At 49.8% G+C, this 17,102-nt stretch overlaps 1 protein-coding gene across 4 annotated transcripts in view; it reads right to left on the bottom strand.

The window, feature by feature from the left end:
- The window catches only part of VASH2 (vasohibin 2), a 368,982-nt gene that overhangs the window by 97,657 nt on the left and 254,223 nt on the right, over window positions 1–17,102 (bottom strand). For all 4 annotated transcript variants that reach the window (XM_069608543.1, XM_069608542.1, XM_069608545.1 and 1 more), the window contains 2 exons: window positions 9,359–9,740; window positions 3,923–4,035 (listed from right to left, as the gene is read on the bottom strand). In XM_069608543.1, the coding sequence (XP_069464644.1) occupies window positions 3,923–4,035; window positions 9,359–9,740 (495 nt within the window). The remainder of the gene's footprint in view (window positions 1–3,922; window positions 4,036–9,358; window positions 9,741–17,102) is intronic.

Genomic DNA, 17,102 nt, shown 5'->3' with positions numbered 1-17,102 from the left:
ACAAGGAAGCCATTGACCACATTTCCAAGGGCAGCGGACTCCAGAGTCTAGGGCCTGCTTGCACATATATGCAAGACAGACATTGAGGAGAACATGCTAATGGACCGGGAGCCAGTGGAGATCTAGGCCAAAGGAAGAAATCGAACAACTTTTGGGAAGTCTAAAATGAAGTATAGCAGAGGCATTCTGAAGAACGAGCAGCTTCTGTAAACGCTCATCTGAAATGCGGATATACCAAGTGTTGGCGTAGTCCAATGGTGGGTGTACTACCCACGCGCAATCCTCCCAAGGAATGAACCAGGATTCAACCTGTAGTGTGCAGCGACTCAAATGAGCGCAAGATGCAAACTTAAAGTTGTCCGTTTGCATATTAATAGGCTTTAAATGTCCCTTAGGGGTGTCCTTTATTCTCCTGTAAAAACATTCTCAAAACTACACAGTTAATATCATATAGCTACGTGTGTTTCTCATGTATATGTTTTTATTGGCATTTTAATTTTCCAACATCATGCAGTACAACAAAAATAGAGAACAAAAAGAACCTCCACCAATCTCCTCCCCACTCCATCCAGTTGTACGCACTATGTGGGTGTTGGAAGATATATATGCTTTCTTGGCAAAAAGGATCCCCACAGCACATTTAGTAGATCGTGCGTTACATCCCAGCAGGTCACCGCATCAGAGTCGCCAAGCCGGTCGCGGGCTCCCCAAACACACAGTTTGCCCTATGGCAATAATCTATCCGCACACTTCAGTGGCGCTTCCCGCTGTTCCTATATTATACAGATATTCATGGACTGGAGGCCGTCGAGACACTAGCAATATAGTCCTCTTCCCTTTCACTCGAGTGTGCCAGGTTTCTCGGCCACATCCTCCCTGTAGAGGCCGCCCGTCGGTGTCGTATGCATTTTTTAGAAATCAGGAATGCCAAGTTAAGCAGACTACGATTCTCTAATGTGGCTTTGCCCATGTGCCCCCACCACAATAGGTATTTGGCGGGCGTCAGTTACTGTCGGGGGCACACCCATCTTTTTGAATAGAGCATTTGCTACATCAGTCCAGAAGTCTAGTATACGGGGCAATTCCAGAACATGAGTATGAAATTCACCAGCGTCCCTCCGCATTTACGGCACGCATCTGTGGCAGTGAGAGAGAACCTGGCAATCTTGGTGGGTGTGTAGTGTAATCCAATAAGGATCATGAATTGAATTTGTCGATATAGTGAGCGTTATGGACACCGGTTTGGTCAGGAGGCAATACTTCAACCATTTCCCATCTGGTATCGCGTATCCAAGGTCCTCCTGCCGCCACCCACAGACGTTGAAGAGGTCTGTAAGGCCCTGTTGCGCTTTGTCATACAGCGTTAACACCAACCTCTGACCCATATCCGTTTGCATAATTGTGCCTACAATTGTGTGTTTCAAGCTCGTCCGGAAAAGACAGCCACGCTCGCCTGAAGGCAGTGGACATACGGATTACTGTAATCGCACAACCAGGTTATTCCCCAATGTAGCCATAAAGTCAGGTAGTGTGACAAACGTTGCCTCTGGAAACATATCCATGGTAAATGCTGCATCTGGGTCCCATCTAGCTTGCATACTCCTGTCCTGGGTGGGCATTATGTTCGGGAATCCAGGACAAGGGTAAGAAGAATACCAGTATGCTGCAAACTGGGCTTCGGCTGCCAGATAGTATAGCTCGAAGTCTGGGGCTGCCAGCCCTCCCTGTGCATATGGTCTGACCACGCCCTCCAATGCCATCCTAACCGCTCCAGACCCACCACAAGAATTTAGTAGCGATCGATCAAACGGTTTCAAAGAAAGCACTACCTGACCAAAGCAGTTTACTAGTGAAGTAAGTTTGGCAGGACTATAATTTTCAGCAGCGATAGTCGGCCATACAAAGATCAGGAGTCTGGACCAGAAGCCACCAGGTTATGTGCAAACAATGATCTAGAGGACCATGAAACTCGTGTCCGTGTCTGGGGCCCACATGAACTTCATTAGATCCGCAGGTGGTCTTGTGCAGTCCATCAGCGGAAATGGTTTGGACTTTGTGCAGTTAATGGCTATGTGCGTTTGACACCACTTGCCCGAAAGGAGTCAAGGGTAGTTCCTGGTAGCTGTTGATGTCAAGCTAACTAGGCTCTCCTTGGCTATAACCAGGAGCTAAATAGCTCCCAGCTCCTGGCAATTTCGAACCCTGTGGAAGAGTACAGGGAGCATCAGAGTATGACAGGTTCAACGAAGGATGCAGACCCTTGGATTAAACAACCACAGGGTTGTTTTAAATTCAAAAATGTCTTACCCTTAGTTCTGGCAACTGTAGTCCTTCCAGGAAGGAAGAACCCCCCAACCCCCTAGACAAAATAAAGCAACATCCATATTCCACTCTCTTAGGAAAGAAAATCTAGCCGTTGGACTCGCACAGGGGCGTAAGGACACCCCGGGGGTACAGCATGCAGTAACCCCACCATAACCATTCACAAAGGCTGCCACCAACCAGTGTAGACAAGAGCCAGTTGTGCAAGGAGACTTGCACAGCGAAATTAGGTGCTTTTGGCAGAACCTACCTTTAGAGGCTTGGGGCCTCCGGGGTGCTTTCAGGATTCCATACCCTCGTTAGGACGACTAAGAGGAACAAATCAAGGTTGGCAAACCAATCAGGAAAAAGCCAAACAAACACAGGAACCAGACCTTCAGCCTTCCCACCCCGACTTAAGCATAGTTTAGGATATTGAACCTAACAGCATGACAATGTAAATTCTTTCAATATATCTATGTATAGGGACCAGGAAGTGCAAATCTAACGGCGAATGCAAATATTCAAATGTGAAATAAAATCAGCAGGTCATAGCCACAGGCTACTAGGGCAGTGTTAATCTGAAGCCAGTCCTTTGGCCCGTCGACCCCAAAATTTAGTAGTAAAAACTTTCACAATTATACGGTTCACAAAGTCACGCAGTAATGATGGGGAGACAATGTTAGGAAAGGAACTGGCAACATTGAGCTAGCCGCCAGCAAGTATCAATGCCAACACAATGGGCACACGTTTATAATACAAGTCATAGAAAAAACAGTTTCCGGCGAGGGCCAGTGGGAGCAAAAAGCCCAAGGTTTGCACATTTATCACAGGTATCAAACAAGTTAACCCAAAACAGTGTATGGCCTGATCTTTAGGTGTTGTGCTGCAATAGACTCAGACATTGGTTCCTTGCACATGGGTAGTCCCGTTCAAGAACTAGTTCCCAACGCCTGCCACCGTGGACACCACAAACACCAAGCTTTTGGCTGGGGGGGGGGGGGGTAAAGCACATTGCATCGGATTCACAGAAACAGTGAAACAAACCATTTGTGACCAGTTACAGAAAACATCTGCCCATCTGCAACAAAGGGCAGAAAGGCTGTTACCACCCCTTTTCTCCTTTCCATGCTATTTTAACCCCCTTTAGAACGGTTAGATTTGATGATTTGCTATTCATTGTAGTGCAAATTGTGCTTGCGAATCACCATGTGTGAGCAATTTGCACGTGGTTGCAGTTTCAAAATGCACCTACCACACTTGCACGTGCAAACAGATTCCTTTGTGAAAATGCCCTTTCAGGCCTGGGCTCTAAACTGTCTGTTCGCCTATACTCCCACTGTATACTCCTTGCCTGATGCAACCACTGTATGTAACTTATACAACTGCGCCCGGATAACTTTGGGTTTGGAATAAACAAACCCCACCACCCCCTAAAAAAACAATGCGTTCTGGGAGTCTTAGGATTGCATTGGTTTGTAAAAGGAATACCAGGACTGGAGCATTGTGTCCCTGGTGACACGAGTCTTGGAGCCATTGATCTGTGTTCAGATTACAGAGCGGCTAACCTTTGCCCCTTCCACTGCCAAATCAACACAAAAGAAAGTGTCTAAATACTCACGATTTGTCTCTTCTGCAAGCCCGCCGTTGAGGACTAGCTTGCCTGCGACGAGGGGACAGCGACTTTCCTCTTCTCTCTTTGATCGGAGACTGGGCACTTGAGGACTTAAGGATCTGGAAAAAGGACATTAGAGAAAAAGGAGTTACAAAAGCTCGTCACTTGTGGCAACTACTTAAATCGAGATCACAAATTCAAAGGGTTATTAGAGCAATAATCAGGTGTTAATGTCCCTCTCGAAACCAGAGATTCTGCTGCTTTGAGGGAACATGTGTTACTATTAACTAAATGAATGATGCTCATTCTTTCGTCTTCTATGGGATAGGGTGGTCCCACGCAGCGTCAAACAGGTCACCCAAAGGTTGCATACATTTCTGCAGTGGCAAAACAAAAGCGGTGATGGTTGGAAGGTTTAGAAAAAATCTTAACCTCTGGCATTGCTCTGGGAAACCCTCCAGGCCATCGTTCGTCGCCTGCCAAGCCATTACAAAAGGGGAAAGACCATATGCAAATCAGGCTTGGTCCCACTGATGAGGCCCAACAAGGCGGAAACATGTTTGGGGATGCTTGTGGTCTCGTGCAGAAGGGATGTGACCTAGCAGTTCGGGCTGGACTGCCCCTTTTGGGCTAGGACCAAGCCTGATTTGCATATATAGTCTTTCCCCTTCTGTAATGGCTTGGCAGGCAAAGAACGATGGTCTGGAGTGTTGCTAAGAGCAATGCCAGAGGTTAAGATTCATTCTAAACCTTCCAGCCACCACCTCTTTGTTTTCACATTTCTGCAGTGGCCACTAAGCCATCTGAAAAACGTGTCCTTGTTAAACCCTACCCGGATACAATTGAGTTTTATGTATCCACCCCCCATAACCACAAATGCCCAGGTGAAGCAGTAGTGCACTGAGTGGCGAGGGGAGTGATGTGGGAACCACTGACCAGTTCAAAGAAACGCAAAGGAGTGGAGGAGCCCCTCACATACCCTGTTCTATGGCATTTCTTCACAGAGGAGAAAACCATTTGCATAACAGTCTCATCCCACGCACAAAGGCAGTCCAGCACCGAAATGCAAGGCAATTCTCCTCTAAACAAGAGCACCATCAGCAACATCAGACACGTGTTTCAGCCTTGTTGGGCCTCCTAAGTGAGGTGGAACTGCGCCTCCCTATGGCACAGTCCACGTCTGGATTACCCTTGATTACTTAGGGTGAAACCCTACGTTTTTGGGGTGGGACCAAGTCTCATTTGCATATGGTCTTTCCCCTTCTGTAATGGCTTGGCAGGCGTAGAACAATGGTCTGGAGGGTTGCTCAAGGCAATGCCCGAGGTTAAGATTAATTCTAAACCTTCCAGCCATCACCTCTTGATTTCCTGTGTTCAGATGAGGATGGCCCTCTGCTTACAGGACACCAAGGAGTGAAAGGAGTGTATTGGATAGGGGGGGTGGTGGTCCAGATTCTAGGTGTTCACCGTCAGACATGGATGTCAGTGAACTTCCAGGACAGGCAGGGCCACTCTAAGCCTTTAAGATTTGACTGTCAGGGTGGAAGATAAGCGGGCATAAAGAGGCATTTATCAGGAACTCCGCATCGATTCACAACTTCCAGTTATTGACCCGATCCTAATAGTTCTCTATGAAACTGGACCAACGGGCCAGAGAACATGCATTTAAATGGTGTGCTGTTATTTTTACTAGCAGTGCAACTCAATCCAACGAGGAAGTAGAAAAGCAGCACATGCCACCTGTATGCCCAGTGAGAAGGGCAGAGGGCTCAAGTAGGCAAAAAAAGGGAAGACAACAGTGGAAACTGAGTGGAGCCAGGTTTTGGCAATAGAAAGAAATCCTGATGAAGAAAGACAAGGAAAGCAGAAACGTATATGCTGGAAATCCGGACTGGAAAAGGAGGTGCCGCATTGGGAGATTAGGAGAAAGGTGACTTGACCGGGGTTATGCAGATTCAAAGCCATAATCTTAACCGAATTATACAGCTAGCAACCAGGACTAGTGCCAAGTGAAAAGGCATGCACGTGGTGCAAGTAAAAGAAGCTGGTAAAAAGGAGGTGGATGTCAAGAAAGGATGAATGCGATGAGCAACAGGAAGAAGCTAACAGCTTCCGGTCACGTTACACCAGCATAGATCAATAGAAGATTTGGTAGGAAGGCTCCACTGCTGCAGAGCTATGCAATAAGTGCCTCACAATACAAGTCATCACTGCAGTGGATGCACCGGAGCTAGAAATGGAAGGCCACGTGATGCACAATGGGTTCATCCAGCCTTCAAGGTCGATCCAAAGAGGAGAAGAGCTGGGCTAGAAACGCACAGTGCTCCGAGGTCACAGTGGCAGCAAACACCATCTGAAAAATATGTTGCTTCAATTCGAATCCATAAAAGCTTATGGGACAAATCGGGCAACGCATCGTGGAGGGAGCGAAAAATGGGTTCATTGAAGACTCTGGAACCAACGGAAACTGAGCCTACAATAAAATGTACACAAATGCAAACTACTGGGCAGTCTACCTAAGCCAAGAAGAATAGACACTGGCGCTTAATGTCACAGTGGGTTGGACAAATCAAAAGCGTTGGATGGAAATAATTTAATCAGTGGTTTCAACAAATAAAAATTCCTCTGGACAGAATTTAACCCGGTTTTAGCTCTTCTGAAATTACAGACGATGTCAACCAGATGCAAATCAGTCTTCACTCCACCTTAAAGGAAGCAGGTCGACTAGCACTGCCAGGCTAAGACCCATGCGCACAGGCAGCCCAGTGTAGTTTTCAACTTTATCCGGGTTTAATTAGTAAGATGCATCAGGCAGGCAGACATCTGGGTAAATATGTTGAACTTAAAGGGGCTTACCGCGGAACCCCAAAAGGTCTACTGGGAATCTCAGTGCGTGCTATTTCATTGCATTGTATTTTGGGTTGTTGGAGCCATTAGGAGGAGTTAACCAACCATATGCAAATCCATTTTGACATCCTTTCTTTTGCTGAAAGTTACAATAAAGAACAATTCACTAGAATGTGACACAGCAGACTACACCTGGTCTTGGAAGCACTGAGGATTGAGAGGTAAGAGTGAGCACAGGCTGGACTAAAGGCCTGTGTAAGATCTAGTTCCCCAGTGCAGCATCTGACGGCAAAGCTGAAGGTTCCCCAAGGATACAGGACAGAGAAGGGAAACTAGTAGATGGGGCATTGGGACAACTATGGAGTTTGAACAGTAGTGCAGGCGGTCTGATTAAAGCCAGCTGAAATCATTCGACGGAAAGTCCTTTAGCCTTGCCAAGCACTATGTCACAGTAATAAACTAACTGGCGACAGGTTCCAATTCCGCATAATCCTGCCCCCCTTCTGAAGTTTGACATCTCTATATGTGGTGAATAAAGGTTGTGTGGGTCTAATGTTACAGCAGTCAAACTTTATTAGGTGTAATACCAGCTATACAAGAACAGTATACATTCTAAAGTCAATCTTAAAAAGGCCCTGAAATAGGTAGTTAGGAAAGGCATACTATGGGGCTGCTGGAGATCATGAGAAGATTGTGGACAGGTAGGTTTGCCGGGATAACGGCTTTCTTAAACCTTGGCCAACAGTCAAGAGAAACGAAGGAAGGCAAGGACTTCAATACCAACAGTGCATGCTGTGTTAGATCGCGTTTTAGGGTGACCAATCTCAGTTTAATCCGTACAATATTCAACAGGGGGGACAGATTTCAACAGTGAATGTTCAGTGACAAATTAAGGGAATTCATCCCTTCTCCCAAGGGGAAATCTCCCCCTTTGAGGCTAGGGAGGTGAGCCTGCTCTGCAAAATGCTTCCTAGGGGTCTGGGCAAGTGGGACCTCATTGGGAGAGACACCCCTTAGGGGACAAGGACTCCTGTTACATTGAGGAACTCCCCAAACCATTCCCTGTGATGGCATACATGGGACGATCCGATTTGCAAGTACGACCACATTCAGACCACTCGCTGAAAACGAGAATAAAGTATGTCATTTTTATCAAGAGAAGTTCTGTCCGTTTAAGAGGAAGCCTCCAATGGCCTGCAATACAGAGGTTGAAGAGATGACATGTCGAATGAAGGAAAGACGCATACACCAGCAGTGGAAGCCCCTTGTAAGTGGAACACCTCACTGAGGCAGAGCAGCAGAGTCCGTAAAGTTCAGGACCACTCTGCACTTGATAAACGGATGCTGGAAAGCAAGCCTGTGTAGGGCGAGAGAGGACGAGCTGCAGCAACCAGTCCAGGTAGCAAAAGGAATCCCTGTACGTCAGGCAGAATGAGAAGAGGATGTGGTGATAGCGAGCCGACAAAGTGAAAGGAAAAGAACATTCTCGAGAGAACGCAGGCACCCAGAGATGTTCCCCAGTAGGGATAGTGGTAACAGCGAGAACAGGAAGACCGGGAGGCCACAGGGAACCCACTATTAATTTTTAAAAAACTCAACCCGGTGAAATTGACAAAAACCCCGAATATACAATTGAGAAACGCAGCCAGTGAAATGTACGAAAATCCCAATATAAATCTACTGAACCTGAAAAAGAACAATCCGAGAAGGAGAATCCCGAACACACCAGGGCACAAGTACATTAAAACTGGGATAAAACCACTATGGGAAGGGAAAATACAATCAAGTGAAGGCAAAAGAAGCCTATGAGATAAAAAGGTACACGAGATACCACAGCTGAGAAGGGGGAATGTTAGCCATCCTGCAAAGATACTTCACCTAAGAGTATAACTTACAAGAATACCCAAGGTCTAATAGACTGGATCAAAGGACCAAACACAAGTTCATGAAAGGACTTGTGGAGGACATTCCAAAAAGATATGGAAACCGCCAAAACACTAGCGAGTTAAATGAGTTCATAGAGCAGGTGACTAGAGACTATGTGAATACTGGATATTAAGGGTAACACTATGGAGACCAGTGTACCATCAGGAGAGGAAAGTAATTCTCCTGACCTTCATTTGTTAGATTAGTTGGGCAGTTGACTTAATTTGGACATTTCCTCAGGACTGATGAACACCTTAGTTATTCATATAGGTAGGGAACACCCCATAGTGCAAGTGAAAGATAGGCCTTATTCCTATTATTTAATAAACACATATTGGAAATGTCAGTGTGTGTCCTAACCACCGGTTCTAAAGTGTTCTCGTTATAGAACATATATTTCTTTGAAATATTCTTTTAACTCCACCTCCCTTCTCCCAATCAAAAAAGCAATGAAATGTGCACCCACAACACTCCAATATTACCAGGCATGCTGCCCAAGCTTCCAATGAAAAGGGTAGAAGATTCAACTGAACTGCCGCAAGGGTCAAGGAATGTAGAAACGAGACTCACCAGCGTAGGTACATTTGGCATTTAGTCAAATATTGAACGTCTTCCCCAACAGAAGGGTCAGAGTACAGTCTATAGAGTGTTCACATAACTAGCACCCACCTTCATTCTCATATCCCGGGCATGCTTCTCCAGTTCCTTCTTGATATCGGGCCGAATCATCTTCCCCACATTGAGGACCAGATGTCGCCACTCGATGGGCTGGAAGCTGAGTGGATCATGCGGGACGTACAGTCCAATTTTCACCTTTTTGACAGAGTGCAAGTATTTCTTATAAGAGTCTTCAAACTCAAAGATGAGGTCAGTAAGTGTCCGGAAGGTCAAAGGTTTGTCCATCAGGTCGGACCGCCTGCTCATCCCGAGCGTGCCATATCGTCCATTACAGTAAATCCCAAGCACCACATGATGAAAATAGTTTCCCGAGAATTGGGTTTTAAAGCTGATGGGAAATCGCTCCACCGCAGGCTGCCCATTAGTTAAGTATCTGGCTGTTGTGTCAAGGTACCAAGGTCTTATTTGGAAAACAGACCCAAAAAGGCATCAATGGACAGAAGCGATTTTTAAATTTTGCAGTTGAAATTCAATACAAATCAGTAAACCTACGTGATCTATACACACTTTTTATGTTTGACTTTTGTGGATGTAGGTTTGATCAGGGAGCACTTTATAAATGTGTTTATTAAAATAATTGTAAATGTTTACAAATTCCCCAAAAACCAGAACATTTAACACCACAACTTAATTTCCCCGTATTAAAAATAAATTAAAAAAATAAATTAATTAAAAAAAAGTTTTTCGCTACATGGTTCAAGATTTTACAGGCCATAACCTTTATAATGAAATGGACCAGCTGCCTTCCCCATTCAACTTCAGCTGTGGGTGTAGCCTACAGGGATACCTTTTGGAAATTCAGACCAAGCATACTGTACCTTGGCACTTAAGGTCTTAACACAACACGCTGCAACCACTTCCTTGCCTGTGCACCAACCCTCCACACCATGCGACTATTCAGCAGCCTAATTGGTCTCTGCATATAACACGCACTGATAAAGCCAGTAGGTCTAGGTTTGTTTTTCAAATGAAAAGGCCTGAAGACATTAGATAACTGGCCCAAAAAAGACCAATAAACAGGAGAAATTAAACATCTACTGACAGAAATACCATTAAGTCAACAACTGGAAAGGGTCTAAAGAAAAGAGCTGAGCAAGCCATAGGAGCAATTTAAGGGCTGAGAGAAACTGTCACACATAAGAAGAGGACATGGTTAAGTGGCAGGTGCGAATGTTAAGGGCCACTATGCTTCATTTATTTTCAAATTTGTTTATTGGCAGTTATTATTTAGTACATTTACAGGACACCAAGCGTGTCCGTGTTTCGAGGATAATGAGCATTTTAGAATAAACCATTTAACAAATTAACATTACAACATTAACTTTCTCCTAATGTTTCCCTGTTGAGGTGATGTCGCTTGGTGGAGCAGGGGGAGGGGGGGTCCATGCCTGTGAGAGCCCAGTGAGGTGGCAGCATAATGGTCATAGGTCTTGCCAACTCAGTTCATAGTTCTGTTTTCGGTGGATTCATACCAGTTCATGGGGGCTTGTCATCTGAGGGGTAAAACAGGGAGTCTGAGTTCTTTCCAGGCCTCAAGGGTCACACTAGAGTCATCTGTGGATCTGGCTACACTGTCCTCCCAAGCCGTTGTTTCTGCTCGTACCCAGCGTTTCAGCTCAGAGTGCCAGCTTTTCTGTTGGGGCCCAGTCGTTTTCTTCCAAGACATCGCCATGGTCCTTTTTGCCAGTAGACACATAATGTCCATTAGTCTGGTGAGGTGCTTGAGTTTGGCCGGTCTAGTGTATGTGCCCAATAGGCATTCCTCCGGGGTCCATTTGTATCTAGTCACCCCCAGATTGTCGCTTGTCTGCGGTTTGGCGGTCCACAGGGATTGTGTCCTAATGCACTTCCAGAACACGTGGATCAAGTCCGCATTGCTCTGTCCACACTATGTGCAATTAGAGGGCGACATATTATTGATTTTTGCCAGCCTGGATGGGGTTAAGTATGTTCGGTGTAGCAGGTTGAATTGTATTTGTCTGAATCTGTGGTTCCTGGAGACAGACTTGGGAAATGTCAAGGCCCTTTCCCATTCTCCATCTGACAGTTCCCGGCCCATGTCCGCTTCCCATTTGCCTCTCAAAACGGCACTCCGTGGGTCGGGGACGTCGCTTAGGTGGCCGTAGATCTGGGACACCGGCTTCCGGCTTCCAGCCTTCGCCCAGAGCATAAAGTAGCGTAATCAGGGGGTTTGGGTCCGGTTCTTCCGGCCATGACGTCCATTTGGTTCTTGCTGTGGTTCTCATCTTCTGATACCACAGGAACTGGCCCGTATGGACTCCATCTACTTCCTGAAGTGTTTCGAAGTCTTTAAAAGCCCCATCCACAAACAGGTCCCCCCATGAGTATATCCCATTCCTTTCCCAGTGTCTGAGGTGGTGCAAGTCTGCGACAGAGCCACATCGGTCCGAGAGCAGTGGTATGTCCGGGAAGTAGTGGCGGTTAGTGCAGGTAAGGGTTACTGTCCTGCGCCATACTTTTTGTCCCAGTATGGCTAAGAAAGGGGCATTTCGCATCAGGTGGGAGGGGGCCCAGATAAGTTCTTTCATATGCAACGGGGATACTAGGGTCTGCAGCAGGGGGGTCTCGGATGTGGCTTTATCTGCTAGCCATTTGGTGACAAAGCTAAGCTGTGCTGCCAGGTAGTACTTTTCAAAGTTCGGGAGTTGGATCCCCCCTTGGGTGTACGGTAGCATCAGGGTGGAAAGTGCTATTTTGCGTGTCCCTGACCCCCACAAGACGTCCCGGGTTATCCTTTCTAGCAAGCGGGAAAAAGGCGCATTAATGTAAAAATGTATATTCTGGAACCCGTACAAGAATCTGGGAAGGGCAATCATTTTAATTATGGCAGCTCTTCCCATCATGGATAGGGGGAGTTTCACCCAGAATTGCATAGATTTTCTCAGGGCTGGGATCACAGTGTTCGTATTGTGCTCATGCATTAATGTATGGGTATGCATTATGTGTATACCTAAATACTTGAATGAGGTCAGCTCCCAGTGTATTCCTACCACAGGAAGCTCTGCTATGTCCTTCCCCCTGAGGCCTGCCAGGGGGAACAGGCAGGACTTCGCCCTACTAAATTGTATACCAGAAAAGGAACAAGTTACTTACCTGTAACTGTTGTTCTCCAGCATGGGTCTGGCATGGATTCACATGCTCATGAATATTCCCCGTCGTCAGGCTGGGAATCCTCGGTAAAGAAAAAACCAGTATCAGTTTCGTTTCTGATCTGTCTTTCGTAGTAATAACCAATCACTGGTCTCTGCGCCATACTGACCACAGCCAATGACTGCCCTCTACCTAAGCACCGCCTCTGGCAGCCATCTTCAGATTTGGAAGCACGTGAAGTGGCAGTATGACCAAGTGAAGAGCCGCAGAGGGGTAGGCGGGAGGGTTCGCATGTGAATCCATGCCAGACCCATGCTGGAGAACAACAGTTACAGGTAAGTAACTTGTTCCTTCTCCAGCATGGGGTCTGGCATGGATTCACATGCTCATGAATAAAGAATACATAGCAGTACACACATGCACAACCACGGGAGGTGGCAAAGGCTCAACATTAAGCATCACATCAACTCAACATTAAGCATCTTACCTCCTCACCAGGCTCACCTCAGGCGAACAGGTTGCGCAGCACTGCTTGGCCGACCCTGGACTCCTCCCTGGAATCCCGGTCGACGCAGTAGAATTTCGTGAAGGTGTGCGTCGACCTCCACGTAGCAGCCCTGCATATGTCCAGCAGGGGCACACCAGATAGGAACGCCGTGGTAGCTGCGATCGCTCTGGTGGAATGGGCTCTCGGACGGCCAGGCAGCGGTCGGTTTGCCAACCGGTGACAGCACATGATACAGCCGGAGAGCCATCTGGAGATGGAAGCCTTCGAGAGAGCCTTCCCCTGATTGACAGGTCCAAAGTTCACAAAGAGTTGTGACGTCTTCCGAAAACCCTTCGTGCGGTCCACGTAGAACTTCAGCGCTCTAGCTACATCCAGCGAGTGCAAAGTCCTCTCAGCTGGCGACGAAGGCGACGGGAAGAACACAGGTAACACCAAGGGTTCGTTGAGATGGAAGTCCGACGGTACCTTGGGCATGAAGGAGGGGTGCGTCCTGAGCACTACCCTCGTGTCGTGGAAAGTCAAGTACGGGGCCTTGCAGGAAAGGGCCTGGATCTCTCCCACTCGTCGTGCGGAGGTGATGGCCACAAGAAAAGCTGTTTTCCACGATAGAAACTTCAACGGGGCCGAGTGCAGAGGCTCGAACGGAGGTCCCATGAGCTTGGTCAGCACCACGTTGAGCTCCCATGCCGGGGCCGGAGCCTTCACCGGCGGGAACGATCTGAACAGTCCCTTCATGAACTCTTTCACCAGACGATGAGACCACAAGGACGTCCGGCCCGTGGTTCTGGTGTATCGGGAGATCGCAGCAAGATGAATCTTGATGGACGCATGTGCCAGACCAGCTTTGGCCAGCGTCAGCAGGTACGGCAGTACTTGGGGAGCCGTAATCCGTAGAGGGTTAATCTTCTGTGCGTGGCACCAGACAGAGAACCTCTTCCATTTGTGTCCGTAGCATTTAAGAGTCGAGGACGCCCTGGCCTTTGCAAGAACCTCTCTGCAATCGGCCGGTATGTCGTATCCTCCAAACTCTAGTGCTGCAGGAGCCAGGCCTGCAAGTTCAGCGACTTCGGGTCGTGGTGGAGGATGGCGCCTCCTTCCCTGGAGAGTAGATCCGCGTCCGCCGGCAGCTTGATCGGCGGGGACGCTGACAAGTCCAGAAGGTCCGGGAACCATATCTGCCTCGGCCACGCAGGTGCGACGAGGATCATCCTGCACCGTGACCTCTTGAGCTGGTTGATGAGCCGGATTAGCAGAGGCAAGGGAGGGAACGCGTAGAGGAACAGGCCCTCCCAGGGGAACGAGAAAGCATCGCCCATGCTCCTCGTCTGGGGAAACCTGCTGGCGAACCTCCGGCACTTGGTGTTCGTCGCCGTCGCGAACAGGTCGATCTGGGGTGTGCCCCACCGTCGGAAGAGGCGATCCACCAGATCCTGCCGTAGTTCCCACTCGTGGCACGAGCGCAGCTCCCTGCTGAGTGAGTCGGCGATGGTGTTTTTTATCCCTGCCAGATGAAACGGCACCAGAAAAATCCCTTGGGCGACGGCCCAATGCCACAGGTCCTGCGCCTCCTTGGACAGCGCTGGGGACCTGGTTCCGCCCTGTTTCCTGATGTAAAACATGGTGGTGGTGTTGTCGGTGAAGATCCTCACCACCTTGCCCTTGAGGGACGGAAGGAAGGACCTGAGGGCCCAAAACACTGCACGGAGCTCCAGGACGTTGATATGTAGGGACTTCTCCGTCGGGCGCCAGAGTCCCCTTGCGTGCAGATTTTCGGTGTGCGCTCCCCACCCTTCCAGGGAGGCATCCGTGGTCACAGTCTCCTGGTGGGCTGGGGTCTGGAAGTCCATGCCCGCCGTCAGATGCGCGCGGGTGCCCCACCACCGTATCGCTCGTCGGAAACTCTCGTCGAGCTTGATCCTTTCCTCGAAGCTGCCCGTCGTCTGGATCCAGCGCGCATCCAGGAATTCTTGCAACGGGCGCATCCGGAGCCTGCACATGGGAATGAGGTAGATGCAGGAAGACATCATCCCGAGGAGGGACTTGATGGACCTCACTTTGGCCGCGTCGGCCACCAACATCCGTTGCACCTTGCCCAAGATGGTCCTGGTCCTCTCCTCCGACGGGGAGGCCAGAAGGGACACTGTGTCGAGCCTCGCTCCCAGAAACAGTGCGACTTGCGCGGGCACCAGGTGGGATTTGGCGTAGTTCACGGAGAATCCCAGGTCCGTGAGGAGTTGGACGGTCCTTGCCGTGTGGACCACGGCGAGCTCCCTCGTCTTGGCGCGGATGAGCCAGTCGTCCAGGTAGGGGTAGACGTGGATCCCCTCGCGGCGCAGCTGCGCCGCCACCGGTGCAAGGCACTTGGTGAATACCCTGGGTGCCGACCGTAGTCCGAAGGGAAGGGCTTTGAACTGGTAATGACGCCCTTGGACCACGAATCTGAGGAATTTGCGGTGCCCCTTTAGGATGGGAATGTGGAAGTAGGCATCCTCCAAATCCAACGACGATAGGAAGTCTCCTTCCTCCAGCTGACCCAGGACGTGCTGGAGGGTGACCATCCGGAACTTCTGCGCCTTGATGAACTTGTTCAGATGTCGCAGGTCCAGGATGGGGCGCTATCCTCCCGTCTTCTTCTTCACGAGGAAGTATCTCGAGTAGACTCCGGAGCCCCGAAGCCTCTTTGGGACGAGTTCGATGGCGCCCTTTCTGAGCATCGCCTTTACCTCCAGGAGAAGTTGAGGGACGTTAAGTTCTTTCCTGGCCACGGGGGGGACGCGCGGGCACCTTCTTTGAAACTCGAGCGCGTGGCCCCGGGCCAGGGCGTCCAGCACCCAACGGTCGGTGGAGATGGACTCCCACACGCTGACGAAGCCCGCCAGCCGGCCTCCCACCGGGGTGCTTCGGTGGGGGCCCGACCCCACGGCCGGTTCAATCCTGCTTGGAAGCGGCCTTGCCGCCTTGACCTCCTTGGCGACGACGGCGGGGTCCGCTAGACTTGCCTCGTCCTCTGTAGGCCTCTTGCGACGACGAGCGGGCCGCTTGACGGTAGGAAGCGAAACCGCCGCCGGAACCTTTGGAGGCGCCCTTGCCTCCGCCGCTCCGAAAGGGCGTCCGTCGTTGCAGGACTCCAAGGGCCCGGGCCGTCTCAGTATCCGCCTTGATGGCCTGAAGGGAATCGTCCACTGTCTTCCCAAACAGGTTGTTCCCGTCGAAGGGCATGTCCAGGACTCTGGTCTGGACGTCCTGCCGGAAGTCCGTAGCTTTGAGCCATCCACGACGTCGAAGGCAAACACCGTTGCCCAGCTGGCGGAATCCAGTGTCGGCGATGTCCGTCGCCACGGTGATGGCGTGGTCCGAGGCCACCTCACCTTCCTGCAGGATCTCAAGGGCCTCCGCCCTCTTGTCGTCCGGCAGAAAATCCAGCAGGGGAGCCATCTTGTACCAGAGCTCCCTGTCGTAGCGGGCCACGATAGCCAAGGCGTTGGCCGCTTTAATCGTCGTCGCTGCCGACGAGATGACTCTACGCCCCATAGTATCCAATTTCTTTCCCTCGCCGTCCGGCGGGGAAGTCGATGTGGAGGCCGCACCCCCCCCACTTTCTTCCTGGCTGCCGCGGAGACGACGGAGTCCGGGGTAGGCTGCGCCCGGAGGCATAGGGGGGCCGTGTCCGGGACCCGGTACTTTTTCTCGTACCGGTCTCTTCTAGCTGGCGTCGTGGAAGGGTTCTTGAGGAGGGAAAGGCCCTCATCCCAAATGTCGTCCAACAGAGGCACTGCGAGGACCGTCTTCCTCTTGGCCTCGCGCCGCTGATAAAGGAAGCCTTCCTTTTTCTTCTCCTCAGGGCAGAGTTGGAAAAGCTCGGAAGCCCTGGAGATCATGAAGTGGAAAGATCCGATCTCGTCGGGCGGAGAGGCCCTGGTGGGAGGCGACGACGGAAAATCCTCGTCGTATGCCTCGTCGTCCGTACCCGTCGCTGCCGTGTCAGTCCCTGTATCATCCCCTCGGGTGGACGGGGAGGAGGGCTGGAAGGGGCGCGACGGTTGAAAAGGAGGTGGTGGATGGATCCTTCTTTTCTTGGTAGGGGGAACACCAGAAGGTCCCGGTTCTGGATCCCCC

Source organism: Ambystoma mexicanum, chromosome 4q, assembly GCF_040938575.1.
Source record: "Ambystoma mexicanum isolate Mex_15411 chromosome 4q, UKY_AmexF1_1, whole genome shotgun sequence".
Taxonomy (NCBI): domain Eukaryota; kingdom Metazoa; phylum Chordata; class Amphibia; order Caudata; family Ambystomatidae; genus Ambystoma; species Ambystoma mexicanum.
The sequence above is the reverse complement of the archived record's forward strand: the minus strand, read 5'-3'. Positions and strand labels throughout refer to the sequence as shown.